An 18,733-nucleotide genomic window follows, 5' to 3' on the forward strand; every position below is an offset into this window, starting at 1 on the left:
ATTCGAAAAAAATTGAATGAAATTTGATTTAGGAGTTCCTCTGAAACAGCTTTGGCTGTTTTAGTAAAACTTTGGTTTGATTTTGTTTTAAAACTAATGTTTGTAGTACATTATATTTTCCTATTGAGTATTGAGCTTAATGCTCCAAATATATCAGTTATTATGTAAAAAATAAAAAATACCAGAATACTAAAATATTGAGTCATGACATTTATTTGCTAAATTCTTCCAAAATAAAATTACCAAGAATTTATCTAAAAGTTTAACTGAAATAGCTTTGGCTTTTTAAAGTGGACTCACTCAGAAAAAATATTGATACACTTTTAGATCTGCCAGTGAAAACAGGGTCTGAATGGACGAGGGTTTACATTCAACTATACAGACTAAAGAGACAAATTTGATTATTGAAGATATTATCAATTTACAAATTAAACATTCAAATTCTGCTAGGCTATGATTATCCGATGAATTTGCTGTCATTGACACTAACGACAGTGTTAACTCATGATTAATTATTCACTCTTTCTTTTAGCTCTCTGTCTGCTACCCCCCTTTACTCCCTTTTACCTCAGTGTCAGTTACAGTTCTCACAGTGGACCTATTTACATCATGTTACTTTCTTTATTCAGCTACGTAAATTGTATTTTCGGTGCTTTCCCATTTGTTTTGAAAAGAGAAAATAATTCTATGAGATTAAAGTATTGTTTACCCGGTATTCCATGCGTACTTGTTATGGTTTGGGTCAACTACTACGCGTGTGTCAGTCCGTTTCTTTGTGCTGGCTACGTCAACTTTCCTGGATTCGAACCACAACTTTACAATTGCTTTTTTTCTTCTGGTTGCTCAATTTTCATATTTGCACATAAGGTGTACAATTTGAAAAATACTAAACATTTGTTCTCGAAAGTCACTGAAAATGTTTTAGAATCTGAAAGTTTTTTAAGAACTTGCGTTGCAGTTCTAGGCTTGGATTTTATTTTGACCGGAGCACAAGTTGGAATATTTGGACTTGATAATGGGGTTTTCCTACCGTTAATTATTAACTGGTTATGTGTATTCAACGTATCAAAGGCAGTCTATTTTAGTTTTTCTTCTCAACCTATTTTCATTATTTATTCATTGAAAGAATCTATTCGTACATTAAATAAGAAGATAAGTGGAAATAAATTACCAGCGGTCAACTTAAAACTTATACAAAATAAACACGAAATATTTCAAGGACTATTCAGGAAAACTGTTTCTGTTTATAGTGTGGATATATTTTTCCTTGTATTAATTGTTGCAGCTGACTCTTATATTAGAGTGAATGATTTTATAATACTCATTTTTAGAATATTTGATACAAAAACTACTCTAAACTCATTTTGTGTAAACGTCGCGTTCTTCTTCATCTACGCTGTGACCAATCTATCAAACCTGCTGTGGTTTTCAGAAGCAGTCAAACATTTGAATATCCAGGTAATATGTGTACAGTAAAACCTCTCATATCCGACCTAGAGTCCAACCGTCACTTGTCCTCCTTCAATTGTTGGCAATAATGTTGAGCGCATTCTGTTAACCAAAAAGCTGATCATGGATGTTGCCGTAACTGCGGTAGAGGTGATCACTGCTGTCGCTGAGACTGCAGGATGTGCACAGGTATTGCCAAGACTGAAAGATATGCTCCTCTCGATATCCAAACTGGTGGCCATTCCGACCATGGCCCGATCCTGTCATGGTTGGATATGAGGGGTTCTACTGTATTACAAATATTTTTCTCGGAAGATTTCCTATATCCGATACGTCTGTTGAAATTCTAATACTGTGGTAAAATTGTCAGTATAAAAGAAACCCTTAACTCTTTTTCTTTTGCAAAAACTTAACAGTTATTTGGGGCAGAGTGTTTTGAGCAATATCTTATTCCACTTTAGGAAAAATAAGAGCGAAGCCATTACTTTTTGCGGCCATACATTCCATACATTTTGAGAGCGGCAATGACCGTTTGTGCTTGTAATATACACAAGATTTTTCACGCCACCAAAATAAACTTATCATTACACACAGATTAACTTTTTAGTTCCATATTATTACTTTGTGGTTGTATTTTTAGTTGTGTATCAGGTCATTTTAGGTTTTATTATTCTGAAACTTAGCCATTCCACGTACAGTAGACTCCCTCTTATCTGGACACCTTTTAACCGGACTACACTCGGCGGAAATGACATCTCTTTACCCAGACAATTTTTATCAGCACATCAATTAAACCGGACTGGATCAGCAGGAAATGGGCGGTACTGAAACGACAGTTCTTGTAGGATAGATTAGAGACCAGTGATCACATTTCTAAATATGTAATAATCATTATCGTCTTATACAGTATGCATTTAAATGGTCCGTTTTACCGAGTTTTGGGGGACGGCGGTTTAACCGGAAAAACTGTTATCCAGACTGGCCTCGGTCCCGAGGAGTCCGGATAAGAGGGAGTCTACTGTATTTAGTTATTTCTAAGCCTTTATGGTGTCTGGTTATTCCATTGATTTTATTTATAAAGCATTCTTAGCATTCTTCTATTTTTTTTTTGTCCAATTAAAGTTGAGGGTTTTAGACCCTGAGCTGTGACGCAACTAAAAAGTAGGATTTACCTTCGTTAAGCAACTCAAATACCATCATCAGACACAAATCTCGACTGTAGTAGCATCGGTGAAGTGAAAACACACTACACATGAATATTTACAGTGCGTTGAAAATGTCAACCATTACCGTTTGTGCGACAGGCCTGTTCGTTTTTATAATTTTTGATCGTTTTGTCTTATGTGTTCTAACTTCAACGACACTGCTTCAGCCGTTCATTGTGATGCCAAAACGGCCGTAACCAACAGTTAAAACATTTGAGCTGCTTGACAAAGGTAAAGATACTTTTTAGTGTTTGTCCAAGATTTATTTTTCAACTTGGTTATTAAAAAAAACCTTTTTACCCTCCCTGTTGCAGCAAACCTAGGTACTCGTTAAACTGATGCTATTTAAATAGGGAATAAATGTGATATTTTTAAGAAGACATTTTAGTGTTAATCCGATCAGGCAAATGGGAATTCGCTTGGTCTGCAGGTTTGCTGCAGCGGGGGTATTTATATCATTAGGTCAATATTTAAATAATCAAATCCATACTTGTTATTGTTTACACTCAACTTAAAAGTAAATAACATGTTACATTTTATAAATACATAAAGCACAAAATGTGCCTCCATCACAAGATAATTTCTATTGATTACAAATCAGCCTATAATTTGTTTCATAATGGTCACATTAATAAAACTTTGTTGGAGTACTTAAATAGTATCAAATGTTATTATATTTTAATGTGTGCTATGATTGGTAAATAGAAGAACCACTAAAATTTCAACTATAATTTTCATAACAACTCTTGATTGCTCAGTTTTGTCACACATTTGCTCGCCATGCTCCTGTCAATATTCTGTTACATAAATTTTGTTTGTGGTGCATTTCCATTCCTTTTAAAGAAACAAAACGGCAGATTATACGTAGAAAACAAAATTATCATCGGAATTTTCTTCATCCTCGTTTTACTATGGAACTTTTATCACTCGTGCGTTAGTCCTCTTCTATGTTTAGGGTTTGGGAGAGTACCTGGTTATGAACCGCAAATGTACAACTGTTTTTTTGCTCATTATTGTTTGATTTTCATGTTGCTATATAAATTGTGTCGTTTGAAATACACAAGTCTGCTATTTCGGATGGTTACTGAACACTTAATGGAATCAAAACAATTTTTAGTGACCAGTATAGTTATTTTCATCTCCAATTACCTTTTGACCACCCTACAAATCGGTATTATGATATGGTCATTTGGCCGTTTTAACCCTGTTGTAGTTATGGAGTTTTGGTTTGCATTTAACCTATCAAAGTCTGTTTATTTTGGAATATCTTCACAGTGTATATTTATTGTATCCTCTTTGAAGGAATCCATAACTAATTTGAACTTTAACATGATGACCGAACATTTAGAGCCCCCTACAGTGAAAGTGTTACGGAATAAGTTTAATTTATATTGTGAACTGTTCGGACGAACAATTTCTGTCTACGGTGTTGACATATTTCTCATATTCAGCATCGTGGCTGCTGATTCATACATCAGATTAAACGATTTTGTGATGCTCTCTGGTGCTTTTATTGACTCTAAAATTTTACTGAAACGCTTTTTGTGTAATTCCTCATTTTTCTTCATTTACGCTATTACGAACCTTTCAAACTTGCTGTGGCTTTCTGAAGCAATCAAACACTTGAACAATCAGGTAATTGTAATCGACCAATAAGTGGTATCAATAACAAGTGGTAGTTGGTTTAGTTATGCCTGTTTTTTCACAGTTTTCCTTAGAATCAGAATCAGAATCATCATTTAGATTTAGGCTTTAAACAAGCCTAAACAAGATTAGGTAGAAACACATGTATGGTAAGAATAAGTGCTAACTTCCATTACCCATTCTGCAAACGTTTGCAAGCCATTCACTGTTTATTTGAAAAGTGTCTCTCCTGCCAAACTCTGCCATTCACCAGACATGATTCAAACCTAAGTCTACAGTTCGGGGAGACAACGTACTGTGTTTGCCTCCTCTGTCTAGGGGCAACACTGTAGATAAAGGGGTCAAAACCTGTTTTGGTTAGATCTGGTGTGAAAATTATGAGGAGTTCTCTGCCTGAAATAAACTGTGGATGGCTCGAGTGCAAGTCAACGTTATGTGTTGATTCTTTGAGTCACCCCGAATCAGACATTTGGCATGTCCTCACAGGAATGTCCAACAACTTTTGTTTTAGAACAAATTGTTATTCAATATAAGTTTTACTTGATAAAAATAGGCATAATTAAATCAGTGATAAATGTATTTTAAAGAGCAAAACAGAGGCAAGGTACATTTTAAAGGAATTAACTCAATGTCAAGATTTTAGCGTCATGCATAGAGTATAAGTCTTTGACCCAATTTTCTCTCAGAGTATTCTGTAGGATAACAGATGCAGTGTGTTCTTGTTTTTGTTCAAATTGAGCCCTTTGATAACAAAGATGTTTTCAAGGTCGAAATTGATCCTGTCATGGCCACTTTCATGATAGCAAAAGCAAATGAGAATCATTCTTCAAGCAGGGAGTAAATAAGTCAATCAGCTGAGTAGAGCATAGGCCACTAAGTAAATACCTCGAGGAATACCTTGATGTTGTATAGAAATTCAAATCTTACTCCAAAAATCATATTTTTCTTATTCCCTAATATATTAATCTGTTGTCAGTCAATCAGATGGAATGAGTTAAGGTTTTTTTTGGACATTATTGCACATCATGGATGTAAAACATGATTTGCGATATTGGTGAAGGTTTTGATCAATTGTTGAAGTAAATTTGATCCTTTTTTAACTCTGCAATACCCAGAAAATAGTTTTGTGTGTTTCCAAAGGGGGTTAAACAGCAGACGAGCATCATTTTCGGAATGTCCTTTTTTAAGGCTTTTTCCCAACTACCTTGGAGTGTGTGTTTTTGCTTCTCCCTAGCATGGGTAAAACAGGATTTTTTTAAAAGATAATTCTTAAATGTTTGACTCATAAGTTTTTTCTATTTGTTTTGTAAGTTTTCCCACTATACATATTTATCTAATTCTAAATGGCAGAACTTCCTGACTTCAATCTGACTAGAAAGTTGGGTGTGTTAGCTAGTGGTTAGCATCTTTTGGTGCGGGAGGGACGGGTTCAATCCTTGGCACATCCACAAACATTTAATGGGTTTCGACCGCTTTCCCTTAAAAGCGTTTGACTTCATTACAAAAATGCCACTGGTGTAGATATGAGAAAAAAAAATTTGCGGTCTTTTTTTCCTTGTCAACTTACACAGGAGTCTTTCTTTTATTTTTTAAACCTACAGTATTAGGTACTCTAATGGAATAATCAACTAATCTCATAATCTCAGAGCAGCATTTTAATGCATTTCTTCAATATTTATTTTGCTTAGTAACTACTCTTCTTATTTTATTCTGTTGATATGCTGATCAGTCTATTATGCCACTCCATCCATAAACGTTTTACCTATTACACCTGTCCCAAACAGTAACTGTCACCAAAATAATTTCAGTCTTACTCCAATTACATACTTAAATAAACAAGCGATTTACTTTTTCCCTCTTGTATTGATAGTTAATGATTCAATTACCATCTTTGCACTTATAGATCCTATTGTCCATATTATACTTGATGGGTGATTTTATATTTTTAGAAATACATTACAAGGCTAAGAAATGCAGTAGTCTGTACATACATATAATCTTAAATGCACAAAACTTTCCCATAGTCTTCAAACATGCTACGAAGTTTCTTTTTTTGGTTCAACCTTTTCTTAGGAGGATTTCCTTTCAAATTGAAACAAGAAACTGAAAGTTCAAAAATAAACTATTCAGTGTTCGGGCTGATCTGTTTTCCACTGATGCTGTATGGCATGTATACTGTAAAGACTTCTTTATGTTCGTTCTACAATTGGCCTGGCCTAGAACCCCAAAGATACAGTTGTTTAATTGTACAGATGAGTACTTCTCTAATTTATATCCATAGATTTTTTAAATTAAAACAAACAAAGTATTTACTAGATCGCACATTTAAAAATCTCCCCGAAAAGCACAGCTTTTTTGTAAGTTTTACTAATTTGGCTGTGTTTAACCTTTTTTTGAGTTGTTGTTCTGTTACAGTAGTGTATACACTATTTGGGCGTCCATTTACGCTTATATCTGTAACGATTCAAACGTTAGGTTACTATCCAGGAAAATCAAAACCATTTTGTATAATATCTCAGTTAAACTATTTTATGAGTTCAGTGGGTGAATCAGTGGGAAAAATAAATGATTCCTTAGAAACTTGTCCACTTCAAGAAGAAAGGATGAGACGGTTGAAAAATCTGAATGAAGAATACAACAAAGTTTTTTGGGACAGTATTAACCTGTACACTTTAGATTTGTGTTTGACTGTCGCACTTTTAGGAGTTGACTTTTACGTTAGAGTTAATGACTTCTATGTGTTGACGCTACAGTTCTTTTCTCCCTTATCTAGTTTTCCTAACTTAAACGCCTATATTGCTTCCATGATATTCTTCACTTCATATATACTTATAAACAACGGACACATGTTTTGGCTTAGTGAAATAATTGCAAACTTGAACAAAATGGTAAGTTCATTTTTTCTTACACAAAGCTGCTGTTACAAATATAGTTGCAATAAAAATAGTCATTTTCAATGTTAGCTTAAGACTTTTTCTATGAGTATCTACTATTTTTTTATGCTTTTTACTGACTCAACAGACAAAAACCACTCCCTCAATTACTTAAATAAGGGTAATATCGTATAACTAACAGACTAATTTTTACACGAGTAAACCATTTTTAAAGAAAAGTCGAACATTCAATAACTCAAACTAATTGTTCTGAAAACAATTCTTCTTTGTGTGCACCCTGTCAGCCGTTGACTGTCGAGTTACACTGACTCTCAAGCTACTGGAAGTCGAGATAGTGACCTTTTACTGTACTATAATTGTTTAAATAACATAAACCAAGTATCGAGGGGATCGAGATGGGACAAGAGAGAAAAGATGAGACAGTACGAGACAAAACAAAGGATTTTTTTTTCAACGGCAAACTTAAAACCTCGATTCTTAACCCTTCAAGGTGGCTTCACGATTGTGGCTCGTCATGGTATTTTGTGGCGGAGTAACCTTACTATCCCACTAACCTCATCAACCTTACTAACCCACTGGCACTCAAGAAGTTCTTTAAATCTGACCTACTGCCACTAGAGTTTTAGGTGCACTCATACAGTAGTTATAGTAGCACTCATCCCGGTTCGTAAAATAAAAGGCAAAAATGTGGTTTGGATTCCACTATCAACTACTGTAGGTCCATTAGTTTCCATTGGCTGTATGGGCTATTAAACAGTCCTGTCTAAAGTCACTAACAAGACTACAAGATAACGCCTTTCATCCTACTCAATTCATATTTTGCTTGATACCTACCTTCGAATGGTCACCATTTCAATTTAAAAGTATTATTAAAAAAAATATTCAAATCCCATATGTATGCAAAAGAAGCTTACCAACGGTTGACTTAGTTGGTGGGAGGTTTTATGAACTGTTTCCGGTTTTTTTTTCAATTATCAATTGGTTGGTAATTGACAGCATGAGCGAGTTTAATAGGGAATGCACACAGCAAATGTTTTGCTTTTTTTACACTAGTATAGAGGAAGAGGATAGAGATTTTTGTGACTTGCTTTTATTTTGGTTAAATATAGACATTGAGTTGAATTCAAAATGTCATAAAAATACCTACATAAAATGATATTGCAAACAAAAATACATCAAAAAAGTAATTCTTAGAAAAAATCCTGAGTCAAGAAGTTAATGTTAGTTATCCTCTATGGTTTTGCAGCTCACTCATATAGCATGCAAATAATAATTTAACTTTAATTATAGCTCCTACCTAAAATTTTTGCAAATACCCACAATTTATAAATTATTATTTTGCTTACATAATTGCACATAAATATTCTCCGAGTGTCGAACAGTTGATCAATAAAATGATCAAATAATAATTTTATATAAAAGTGCCATTAAGAAAGCATGTAATTTAGTGAAACTTTTACTTTCAGGACAGGAGCCGTTTATCCTTAATTTGTCTCGTTACTCATTATTTATTTCTGCTAACAATGTGAAAATGATTGCTAGTCTTTCAAGCTAGCGTACTCAAAACTGTTACTAAAGTTAAAGTAGTATGTGGTTTAAGTTGTTTTTCTGGTTTAATTGTTTGTTTGGAGGGTTTCCTTTTATTGTAAAGAAAGAAAATAACACTTTAAAACTTAACTATTCATCCTTAGGATTCATATTTTTTGTAGGAACAGTTTGGAGTGCATATGCCATTTTTAAATATTTGTGTATTTACTTCTCTTTTCCCGGCACTGAACCCGAATTTTATAACTGTGTCCTCGGGCAAATCATTATATCAGTGGTATTTTTTCTTAGATTCTGCAAAGTCAAAAGGACCAAAATATTATTTTCTCATACCATGAAAAATCTCAGTGAAAATGACAAATTCTTTGTGACTTTTGGAAAGTTTATTTTGTTCAACATGGTTTTAAGTGTCCTCCAAATTATTTTGATGTATTTAATATTCAGTGATGGTGCACCTTCATCAAAACTGCATTTCTTCCTGACACAAATAATAGGATACTACCCAGGAAAGGCTAAACCATTTTGTGTTGTGTCTCAATTGATCTTTACTTGCAATTCGTCATTGAGGATCTTATATAATGTAAACAATTCTCTTTCAACATCTCAAATCAAATCCAGAGAGTTAAGACAGTACAAAATACAATTGGTAGACGTCACAACAGTTTTTAAAAAGTGTGTCAGTTTATATTCAACAGATTTGTTTTTAATTCTTGTTTATTTGGGGGCTGATTTTTATGTAAGAGTTAATGACTTTTACATGCTTACTGTATGGGTGTTGGATTATTTTTCTGTAAACATATATATTGGTATAGTTGTTTACTACATTATGTATATAATTCTCAGTAACACATACTTGCTTTGGCTTTGTGGAATAACAGCCGACTTAAAGGAAACGGTAAGTTTTTAATACATTATTTTTTTATGTACTCGGATTTTATAGTTAAGTGATTTTTATGTGTAAGTAAAATGTTGAATTCAGTAGTAACTATCACTCACCGTAAATTTTGTTACCACCTTGAAACCTGTTTCAAATATCAACATGTTATTTTCTTGGCCACAAAAAAAAAAAAAAAACATTACACACATTAACAATTCAAAACATGTTAATTTACAAGAAAAGGTTTTGTAAATACTCTTGATTAAAGATTTATTTTACAGGTAAAGAAAACAAGGACCATTCTATTACATGCAGACTTAAGTAAATTGCAAGACAGCGCAAAAGATGAGGTGCGATAATTTATTTTTATTCATAAGCCAATAAGGTTAATTTTTTAGTAAGTTTGATTTACTGCAATGTCGTTAAACATGGGTGCATGTTATAAGTTTTTGCAAAGTTGAGCTTTCACTTTGCTCACCTGTTTCTTTTACTAGGATCTTTAAATTAGTTTTGGACAACCAGCAGGTCTCATTGGCTTCCAGAAACTAAAGACACACACACACACACTTGTAGAAAGAAAAAAGTCATATTGATGAGGACAGATACCTATAGCACTTGGTGTTTTCAGAGGTGGATTTTGAGAAATAAATTATACTTTGCTCAAAATGATCAGATTGTGCATAAGGATGTATATTGTCCAAACCGTTTAAAATGATTGTACTCTTAAATTGAAATATTTTTTACCTACGACCGTTTTTTAAAGTAGCCATTTCAGTCCAGTTCTTAGAATTGAAAAGTTTCACTTTACAGCTGTTTACTTTCATATCCGCATAGTTTCATTTCATATCCGCATAGTTTCATTTCATATCCGCATAGTTTTCTCATATCCACACAGGTAACGGACCAATGAGGTTCAAGTATTGAGAGAAAAGAATTAAAATTGTAATGCTTCGAACGTCAACTAATCAGCTGATCAGTTGACCAATTTAATTGTTCATGTTGATACTCGCGTATTCTTAATTAAGTTGGTGGAAGTCCAAAAATAAATTAAATATTTTCCTAATTGTACCTGATACAATATTATTTATGGTAAGAATGCTGCTAGCAATGTAATATTTAATGAAGTTTAACAAACACATAATTACAGGAAATCAGCTGATTATACAACAAGTCGTTGCATCACTTTCAGTGGCAATGACAATACACGAAAACATAACCTCTCTAAAAAGTTATCATTAGTGATTGTTAGTAATTAAATCCAGATTGATAGTAATTAAAAAACGGTCGTAGGTAAAGTAGTGTACGCAACTCGCGTTAATAGTCTTTACGACACTCGTAGAAGTTTTTAAGGCACTCGCCAAGGCTCGTGCCTTAAATTTTCTACTCGTGTCGTAAAGACTCACTTAACGCAATCGTTGCGTAAACTACTATTTTTTAAGTTTATGGCATAATATGCTTGTTTACCTATTTCAATTTCCTTTATGTTATGATTTATTTTTTTTCTTTCATTTAACAAAGTAATATTCATGAAGAAGGAATGGATATACAATGAACTTGCCTAAGAAAAATTTCCAGAGGTAGTTTCGCCTTTAAAGGGGCCTTCAGAAGAATGAAGTTTGAATGGTAACCACAAAACTCACCAACAAACACAAAAAATAGTGTCAGTTTTCTTTACAGAACTTCTTTCTTCTGAAAGAACCTTTTGTAGGTTTGAAATATTAAGTTTATTGCGCTATGAACTTTTCTGTGTACTTTTACCAAACTTTTTTCTTTGGTAAGTTGGTTGTACTTATTTATTGTATTCTTAAGTGAAGTGCTTTTTCTTTAAAAAAAAAAAAAAAAAAAAACTAATAGTTATTTATTGTTTCAGCTAATTCTCTTCTTAGAACAACTAGACCAAACTAAACTTGTCGTTGATGCCTTTGGCTTCTTTAATGTTGGACGAAAACTTCTGTTTAAGGTAAATGGTATATCCAAATTATGTTCAGTACATTATATTTTTTAACCAGTGGATAAAAATTTGAACAAAACTAGAAAATTATGCTGCATCACACAACTTAAATTACACTCACAGGCACATGCCAACCCAAATATTAATTGAAAATTAGTGTGAAATGAGGGAGATGGGAGATGCCTCATGTATCTTTGTTAAGGGTCGATTGCACAGGGCAATTTTTACAAGCGAGATACAAATCCAGCTGTTTACTGATTCCTCCAAAATAATCAAGCTAAATATTTCTTGTTGCTTGCGCAAATGCCACTATGTGGGCACACGAGGGAAGTTAAAACTTGGTGAGTTGCAAGTAAAGATGAGGAAATGGTTAACTTTTTCCATAGCATCAATCAAGCAAGTGTAGCTAGTACACTGGGCAGTTTACAAGCTGCATGTAAAAAGTCCCTTTTTGACTCTCACTGTGTAATCGAGCCTTAAAATCAGTAGAGTGGACGAGAAAGTATCACTAGAAACTCTACTCTACGTATGTGAACCAGGCTTTACTCACTAAGATTAGTTGTTGATTTAGTCAGAACCATTTCACAGACCAATTGTTTAATAACAGTTTTTCCAGTTTTTAATTTCCGTAAAAGCTACAGACTTTTTCTCATGATCGAACTGGCAACACTTAACCACTCAGCTACCCAGATATGTGGTTGATAAAACGATTTGTTTACAGGTTGCATTTAAAATGCTCTAACAAATGTAAAATATTTCAAACTATAATTTTATTTACAGGGATTCTGCCAAGTAACTACATTTGTTGTTCTCTTCATTCAGCTGAACAAAATTCGAAATGCTTAACAACTTGGATCCAATCCCTTCATTGTACATTGAATTGGGTAAACAATAGAATATCTATTATATCTATAGTTTGTAAAATTACTAACAAAATAAAAATGGATTTTAGTATTTTACCTTGTTGTGATCACTTTCTAAAACTACCTCATGGTTATTGGTATCATAATGTTTTTGGTGTTTGGAATCTGTTAATACACAGATAGTTATCGAAAGAGCGACCATCCATTTTTTCTTGTACAGACAGACCTACTGCTGAACATCTGAGCCATACCATTAAACCATTTTTGCCTTTCTTTTTGAATAGGAAGATCACCTAAAGGATGACAAAAAACATGAATATTTATCCTGTAGAGTTTATTGGTAAACAAAATACAGATTTTTGCTCTGACAACACCAGCCTAATCTAACATTTGAAGCCTAAAAATAGAAGAAGACACTTAGGTTCTGTCCATTGATCGTCATTAACTTGATCAAACTCCATTTGTTTTTGGTATTAAGTAGCTTCCCAAGAAGTATCCCAAAATCTGGATCTTAATAGCTCAGTTTTACAATCAATTTAAACTATTCCATTTTTATAATCAATGTAACAGTGTTTTCAACATTAATAAACTTTATATAACAACAGTAAACCTTCATTATTCCAGATCATCACATTAATATAAGATTTGTTTGATAAAAACTGTCAGCTAAAAAAATGTCATAAAACCACTGAAACTATAACGTTTTTTAATGCATTTTACATTTGCAATAACGGTAGTTTACTTAAAAAATCAAAATACACTATTTAAGCTTTTTCTGTAAATAGTATTACTTCAATACGCAAGAGGTACCGGTACCAAAACAATCCTCAAATATCACTGCCCTTTTCTTCCTATTAAGATGTTTTTTATTACCCCAGGTGATCTCCAATAATTAGTGTGGATAAATGAGGGTTTACTTTATGAATTAATATTAAAATATAAAATTACTGATATTTTTCTGCGCTTGTGAAACATTAAATATTTCATGGAATTGTACAACAATTAGGTAATGTTTAATCTTAAATTAAACAATAATAAATCTGAATTAAAAGTATTGGTAACAATTTCATCACAATAGATTCAACAAATACATTTTAAAAGGGATGTTTGACACAAGTGGTCAAGTGGTGAAGGCAAAGCTACCATTTTTATTATTTGTGGAAGTAGTGTTTTCTCTAACTCTGAATGTTACCCATCTAAGTCAAAGAACATAAATATTTTGGATCTGGAAATTTAAAAAAAACTACACCAGTGATAAATTATGAATGAAAAAAGCAAGTGAATTATTATAATTAAAGCCTTTGAGTTAAATAAAATATGTGTGATAATTAAAAAGTAACAAGGGCCATGAAACATTAAGCTATCTTGCATAAAATAAATTTATTGCATTTATGCAGCAATATCCGTAACCATTAATTATTTTATTCCATTCTCACATATAATAATCATAATCACAATCCAGATCAGCAATTTTCCAAATACTTTTTTTCAATCCTGCGGATATATTTGGGTATTTAAATACATGAGTATGGCTAACATTTTTTAATGTCCGTTTAGCTAGGGAAGGTTATTGAGTTAATGTTGGTATAGTGTGAAAAAGAAGGGGATATTCAATTTGGTAATGAGGCAACACTGAGCTCAGGGAAGATAAATGAGTAAGAGTTGGTGTTTTCACTGTGGAAGGAGAGATGATTATTTTATTTAGGTTATTATGATTTATTTAGGGTTGTGGTACTGTATTAATAACTTACTGAGAACAAGGAGAAGATGTAGGATAAGGGTTTATATCAGTGTTTTACCGTAGGAATGACGAGGGGTAGGTATTACTATAAATAATTATTTTAAATATTGAAACAGAAAGGGTTATTTTAATTAGTTCAGTTGGAACACTGAATGAAAGTGATATAATGTATGTCAGTGTCAGTGTTATTCTGTAGGAGAGGAGAAGGATATTTTTTGTTGGAATAGTGGCAACACTGACCCTTGGGAAGATTATTGGGCAAAGTTTTATATCAGTGTTATACTGTTGTCGTGGAGAGACATCTTTTATTCAGCATTTGTGACAACACTGAGGAAGATTAGTAGGCATTGCTGTCAGTGTTTTCACTGTGGAAGCAAAAAGTATTATTTTACTTAGGAATGGTGACAACACTGAGCTCAGGGAAGATGAGTGGGTAAGGGTTAACATCGGTGTTCTCACTGTGGGAAGGAAGGGGTGTCGGAGGTCGAGGGTCTGGCTCTGTACAACCGATGAGCCAGTAGGTCACCATCCGACCTTTGCCCTTCAATTCCACCTCGCCTCGCAGCTCTAGCTGGAAAGTCCCGAACTTGTCCAAGATTTCCTTGGTCGCCTCGCTTACATGGATTCTCAGTGCTGAAACAGATAGTAAACAAGGGAGGTATGTAGTAGATCGAAAAAAATGAACCTATAGTATACATAAATAGCATCATTTGAGTCATTGATATTTTTCTGCAATAGATATATTTTCTGTAGCTGATGTTGATCTTTTTCCGTACTAGAAATATATTCTGTAGCTGTTGGTCTTATTATGTACTAGAGACATGTTCTGTAGCCGTTAGTCTAAACCAGAGATATTATCTGTAATTTTAAGTTATCTAACCAAAGAAAAGGTACAGTAGACTCCCTCTTATCCGGACTCCTTGGATCCGAGGCCAGTCTGGATAACGGGTTTTACGGTTAAACCGATGTCCCCAAATACACGTTAAAACGGACCGTTTAATGTGATATTCAACTTAAATTTTGGAGAGCATTGTATTTAGACACATGATCACTGGTCTCAAATCTTTCCCACGAGAACAGTCGTTTCAGTACCGCCCACTTCCTGCCGATCTAGCCCGGTTAAACCAATGTGCTGATAAAAATTGTCCGGTTAAAGAGATGTCATTTCCGCCGAGTGTAGTCCGGTTAATCCGATGTTCGATTAAAAGGTGTCCGGATAAGAGGTAGCCTACTGTACTGTAGCCCAAAGTAATTTTGTAAGATGGAAATAATCTTACGCATGGTTCATATATGCTTGTTCAATGTGAACAAATTTAATCAAATCTGCACATTTTGGCAATACTGTCATAAACAACTTCCTAACCACCAGTGGGCCTAAGACATCTTTAGTCCCAACTGAAACCTTCCTTGTTCAAACATTCTCTTAGTGAAATGAAATATTGTAATTATTCTGTTTTGTTTTTGTTCTACTCTACTTATACCAGGATAAACTCTTTCCCATTCAGGTTAATCTGCTTTCTGAACAGTTACTAAAACCTTTTCGGATCACTTGTTCCTTATTTTATCAGATAAATAGTTGATACTCACGATGCCCAGAAGATTCCATCCGAGATGCAGTGTTGACAGTGTCTCCAAAAAGACAGTAATGGGGCATCTTCTGGCCAACAACACCGGCACATACTGGCCCTGCAATAGGAGCACAGTGCAGTGTTTATTACAATATGGTTTACAAGGTAGTGTTACTCTATGAACTTTGAGTCTAGGAACTAACTGAGTAAACATTTCACAATTGAGCTTAAATATGTTAACATGCTCATCAAGTTATGGCCACCTTAGTAAACCTGTTGAGACATGATTGTGGTAGACCTCGTCTCATTCCACCTTGTCTCACGGGATTCTGACAAACAAACAGTCTTCTATTTGTGGACTCAATTCAAGAGACATGAACAACTCTCCTCCGTATGTTCAAGAACAGCAATCAGTCCTTCGAGCATATACTTTGATGGAAGACTCAAAAGAAAAGGATCATACACTAATCCTTGTTGGCTTTTTTGGTCAGTTGCTAGAGATGGTTCAAGTCGTAAAAAAAACTATTATAGTACACTTTCTAGAATGTGTTTCTTTGTTTCAAACAATTTAAAAAATTAAAATCATAAAAATCCTCCCTTTAAAGTAAACTAATATAACGTTTAGTATTGAGATCCAGCTTTGCTCATAAATGAAGACTGAGCCACATACACGATATTCCAAGACCCTTAAAAGTACACACAGAAATAAACAGAATAGAACTTTACTGTTGTATGAGATGGAGGGGAAAACAGTACTGTGACAGCAGGTGATAATAGTGCATACAAAATGCATAAAATAATTTGTCACACTAACATAGGACAAAGAAATCATATAAAACTGTCATTTTGGAGACTTAGTTTACATAAATTTTTCAGGGGGGTTCCCCCAAAACCCCCCAGACAGGCGGTTCGCCCCCCCCCCTTGTGGCTGTTCTAGATCCGCCACTGTGTGGAACACTACATTGCCAATTGGATCTTTCCTTACCTGAATGTATTCCTATCCTCACTTTAAGCTGAGAGTCAGGCCGATGTTGAATGCTGAAGGAGTGTAGAGCGTCTAAAATAGAGAGAGCCATCAGGGATATTTCTCTGGCGTGGTTGTCCCCGTTACGTTCTGGTAACCCTGACACAACCATGTACGCATCTCCTATCGTCTCCACCTAAAACCAAAATATATTAAATCTTGTTTATATTTTTTTGTGCCAAGTTTCTTAGTAACATTTAGCGTTGTACCTCAGTAAATTGTAGCTTGGAATAGGGGGATTGGGAAAATATGCACAAATGTATTTATAGTTTATGCAGAATAGTCTGAAGTCTTTATTTTTTTATGCTTATTATTTTTTTCTACACTTTTAATTTGAAGTAACCATGCAAATTTTCAGTAAATTATAACCTAAAATGAAATACAAACAAATAAAATAATACCATCCCTTACCTTGTAAACATCATAAAATCCTATTGCTCTATCAAACGTACTGTAAAGGTCATTCAACAGATTCACCACCTGCAAACATATTTTAAGTTAATTACTTAATTCGTTGGTGATTTTTTTAGTTATACAGTAACATACAACAGGGTAAAGGAAAGATGTGAGTATTTCATATTGACTTCTTTAGTAACTCATAACCACACATTACTAAGTCAGTTTAGTTGCGAAACCAGACAAAAAGATACCTACAAAAATTTTCACATTTGAAAACTCACTCACAAATCAGATCCATCAATCTGCGGAAAAAATTCTCGCTATTTAATTCTAAAATGAACATTAAAGTATATTCAAAGTTTTACCTGCATTGGTGTGCTTTGGGCACAGAGTGCAGTGAACCCAACGATATCACTAAAGTATACGGTGACACATTCAAACTGTTCTGGCTGAACCATCTCCCCGGCCATCAACTGTTGAGCGACAGGCCTAAACAGAAAAGGAAGTAACTCAAGCATCGTTATCATTACATCGAGATGTAAACCTGATGTTGCATATTTTAATCTTATTATGAGTGTACGATGAAGTTCATTGCCTTGTACGCTTTGTTACTGACTAAGAACAGCTGTTTATTTTGACCATTTAATATTCTAAAGCCGATGAGCAAGGACAGCTCAGCTGGGTCCAGCTTAGAACCATCAAAATGCTACTGACTTTTAACAAATCAAATTGTCAACCTTCTGATTGCCAAGCAAACACCTTTTTGTACTCAGATACCCAGTTAGGTACTTCAGTAGTAGCCTGAAGGCATCTCATTGCCACAATAGACATTCTAAAATCTCTATACCATGAGTTCTAAATATTGAATTGTTTTCATATTATTAAATTATCTCTAATCAAAAAATATCAAGGGCGTCCTAGACTGTGATTAAGTGATAAAGTGCTAAAATACATGGGGCTTGAAGTTGTAAATTCACAAATGCTAGACAAGAGTAAAAATATGTGTATTTAGTAAAAAGATAAAGTGAACAATAATAATTGAATGAATAAGTAAACAAATAAATATCATCTGTTAAATAAAGATTTATATACAGGTAAGTTAGGCACTACAGTACCCCCTTGCCAGTGGTTGAGCTGTGTAGCTGAGCAAACACGAAAAAATCAACTCTGGAACCGTACTGGAAAATGAACTTGCCTCCCAGAGCGCGTAGTTAATGGTGTAGATCTCAGAATAGGTTTAGATGTCAAGGTACCTCGTTGTTGAATGTCAGAATGAGAAAAGGGAGGAGTAGAAGTTATGGTGTCTCTGGAAACGCTGGTATCATCATGATCGAGTTGTAAGGAATAGACTGGCTTAAGTCGATCCATCGAAATGGTTACATCATTGCCTCGCATCCGAATAACTGCAGTCTTGTCAGATCTTCTAATGACGAGGTAAGGACCTGAGTAGGGGGGATCGAGTGCACCCTTAGAAATGTCGGTACGTACGAAGACATGAGTGCATGTGTTGAGATCCTTGAACACGAATGGCGTCCTACCTCCATGTCTTGTTCCATCAACTGGTCTTAAGTTG

At 34.1% G+C, this 18,733-nt stretch overlaps 1 protein-coding gene across 1 annotated transcript in view; it reads right to left on the minus strand.

The window, feature by feature from the left end:
• Positions 1–14,320: 14,320 nt before the first annotated feature.
• The window catches only part of LOC128996582 (atrial natriuretic peptide receptor 1-like), a 60,048-nt gene continuing 55,635 nt past the window's right edge, over positions 14,321–18,733 (minus strand). The window contains exons 21-25 of the mRNA XM_054421978.1: positions 17,526–17,649; positions 17,173–17,241; positions 16,723–16,897; positions 15,757–15,855; positions 14,321–14,802 (exon numbers count right to left, since the gene is read on the minus strand). Coding sequence (XP_054277953.1) covers positions 14,558–14,802; positions 15,757–15,855; positions 16,723–16,897; positions 17,173–17,241; positions 17,526–17,649 — 712 coding nt within the window. The 3' untranslated portion in view covers positions 14,321–14,557. The remainder of the gene's footprint in view (positions 14,803–15,756; positions 15,856–16,722; positions 16,898–17,172; positions 17,242–17,525; positions 17,650–18,733) is intronic.

Source organism: Macrosteles quadrilineatus, unplaced genomic scaffold (genome assembly GCF_028750875.1).
Source record: "Macrosteles quadrilineatus isolate MER2022 unplaced genomic scaffold, UCM_ALF_1.0 Scaffold_6__1_contigs__length_79288215, whole genome shotgun sequence".
Taxonomy (NCBI): Eukaryota; Metazoa; Arthropoda; class Insecta; order Hemiptera; family Cicadellidae; genus Macrosteles; species Macrosteles quadrilineatus.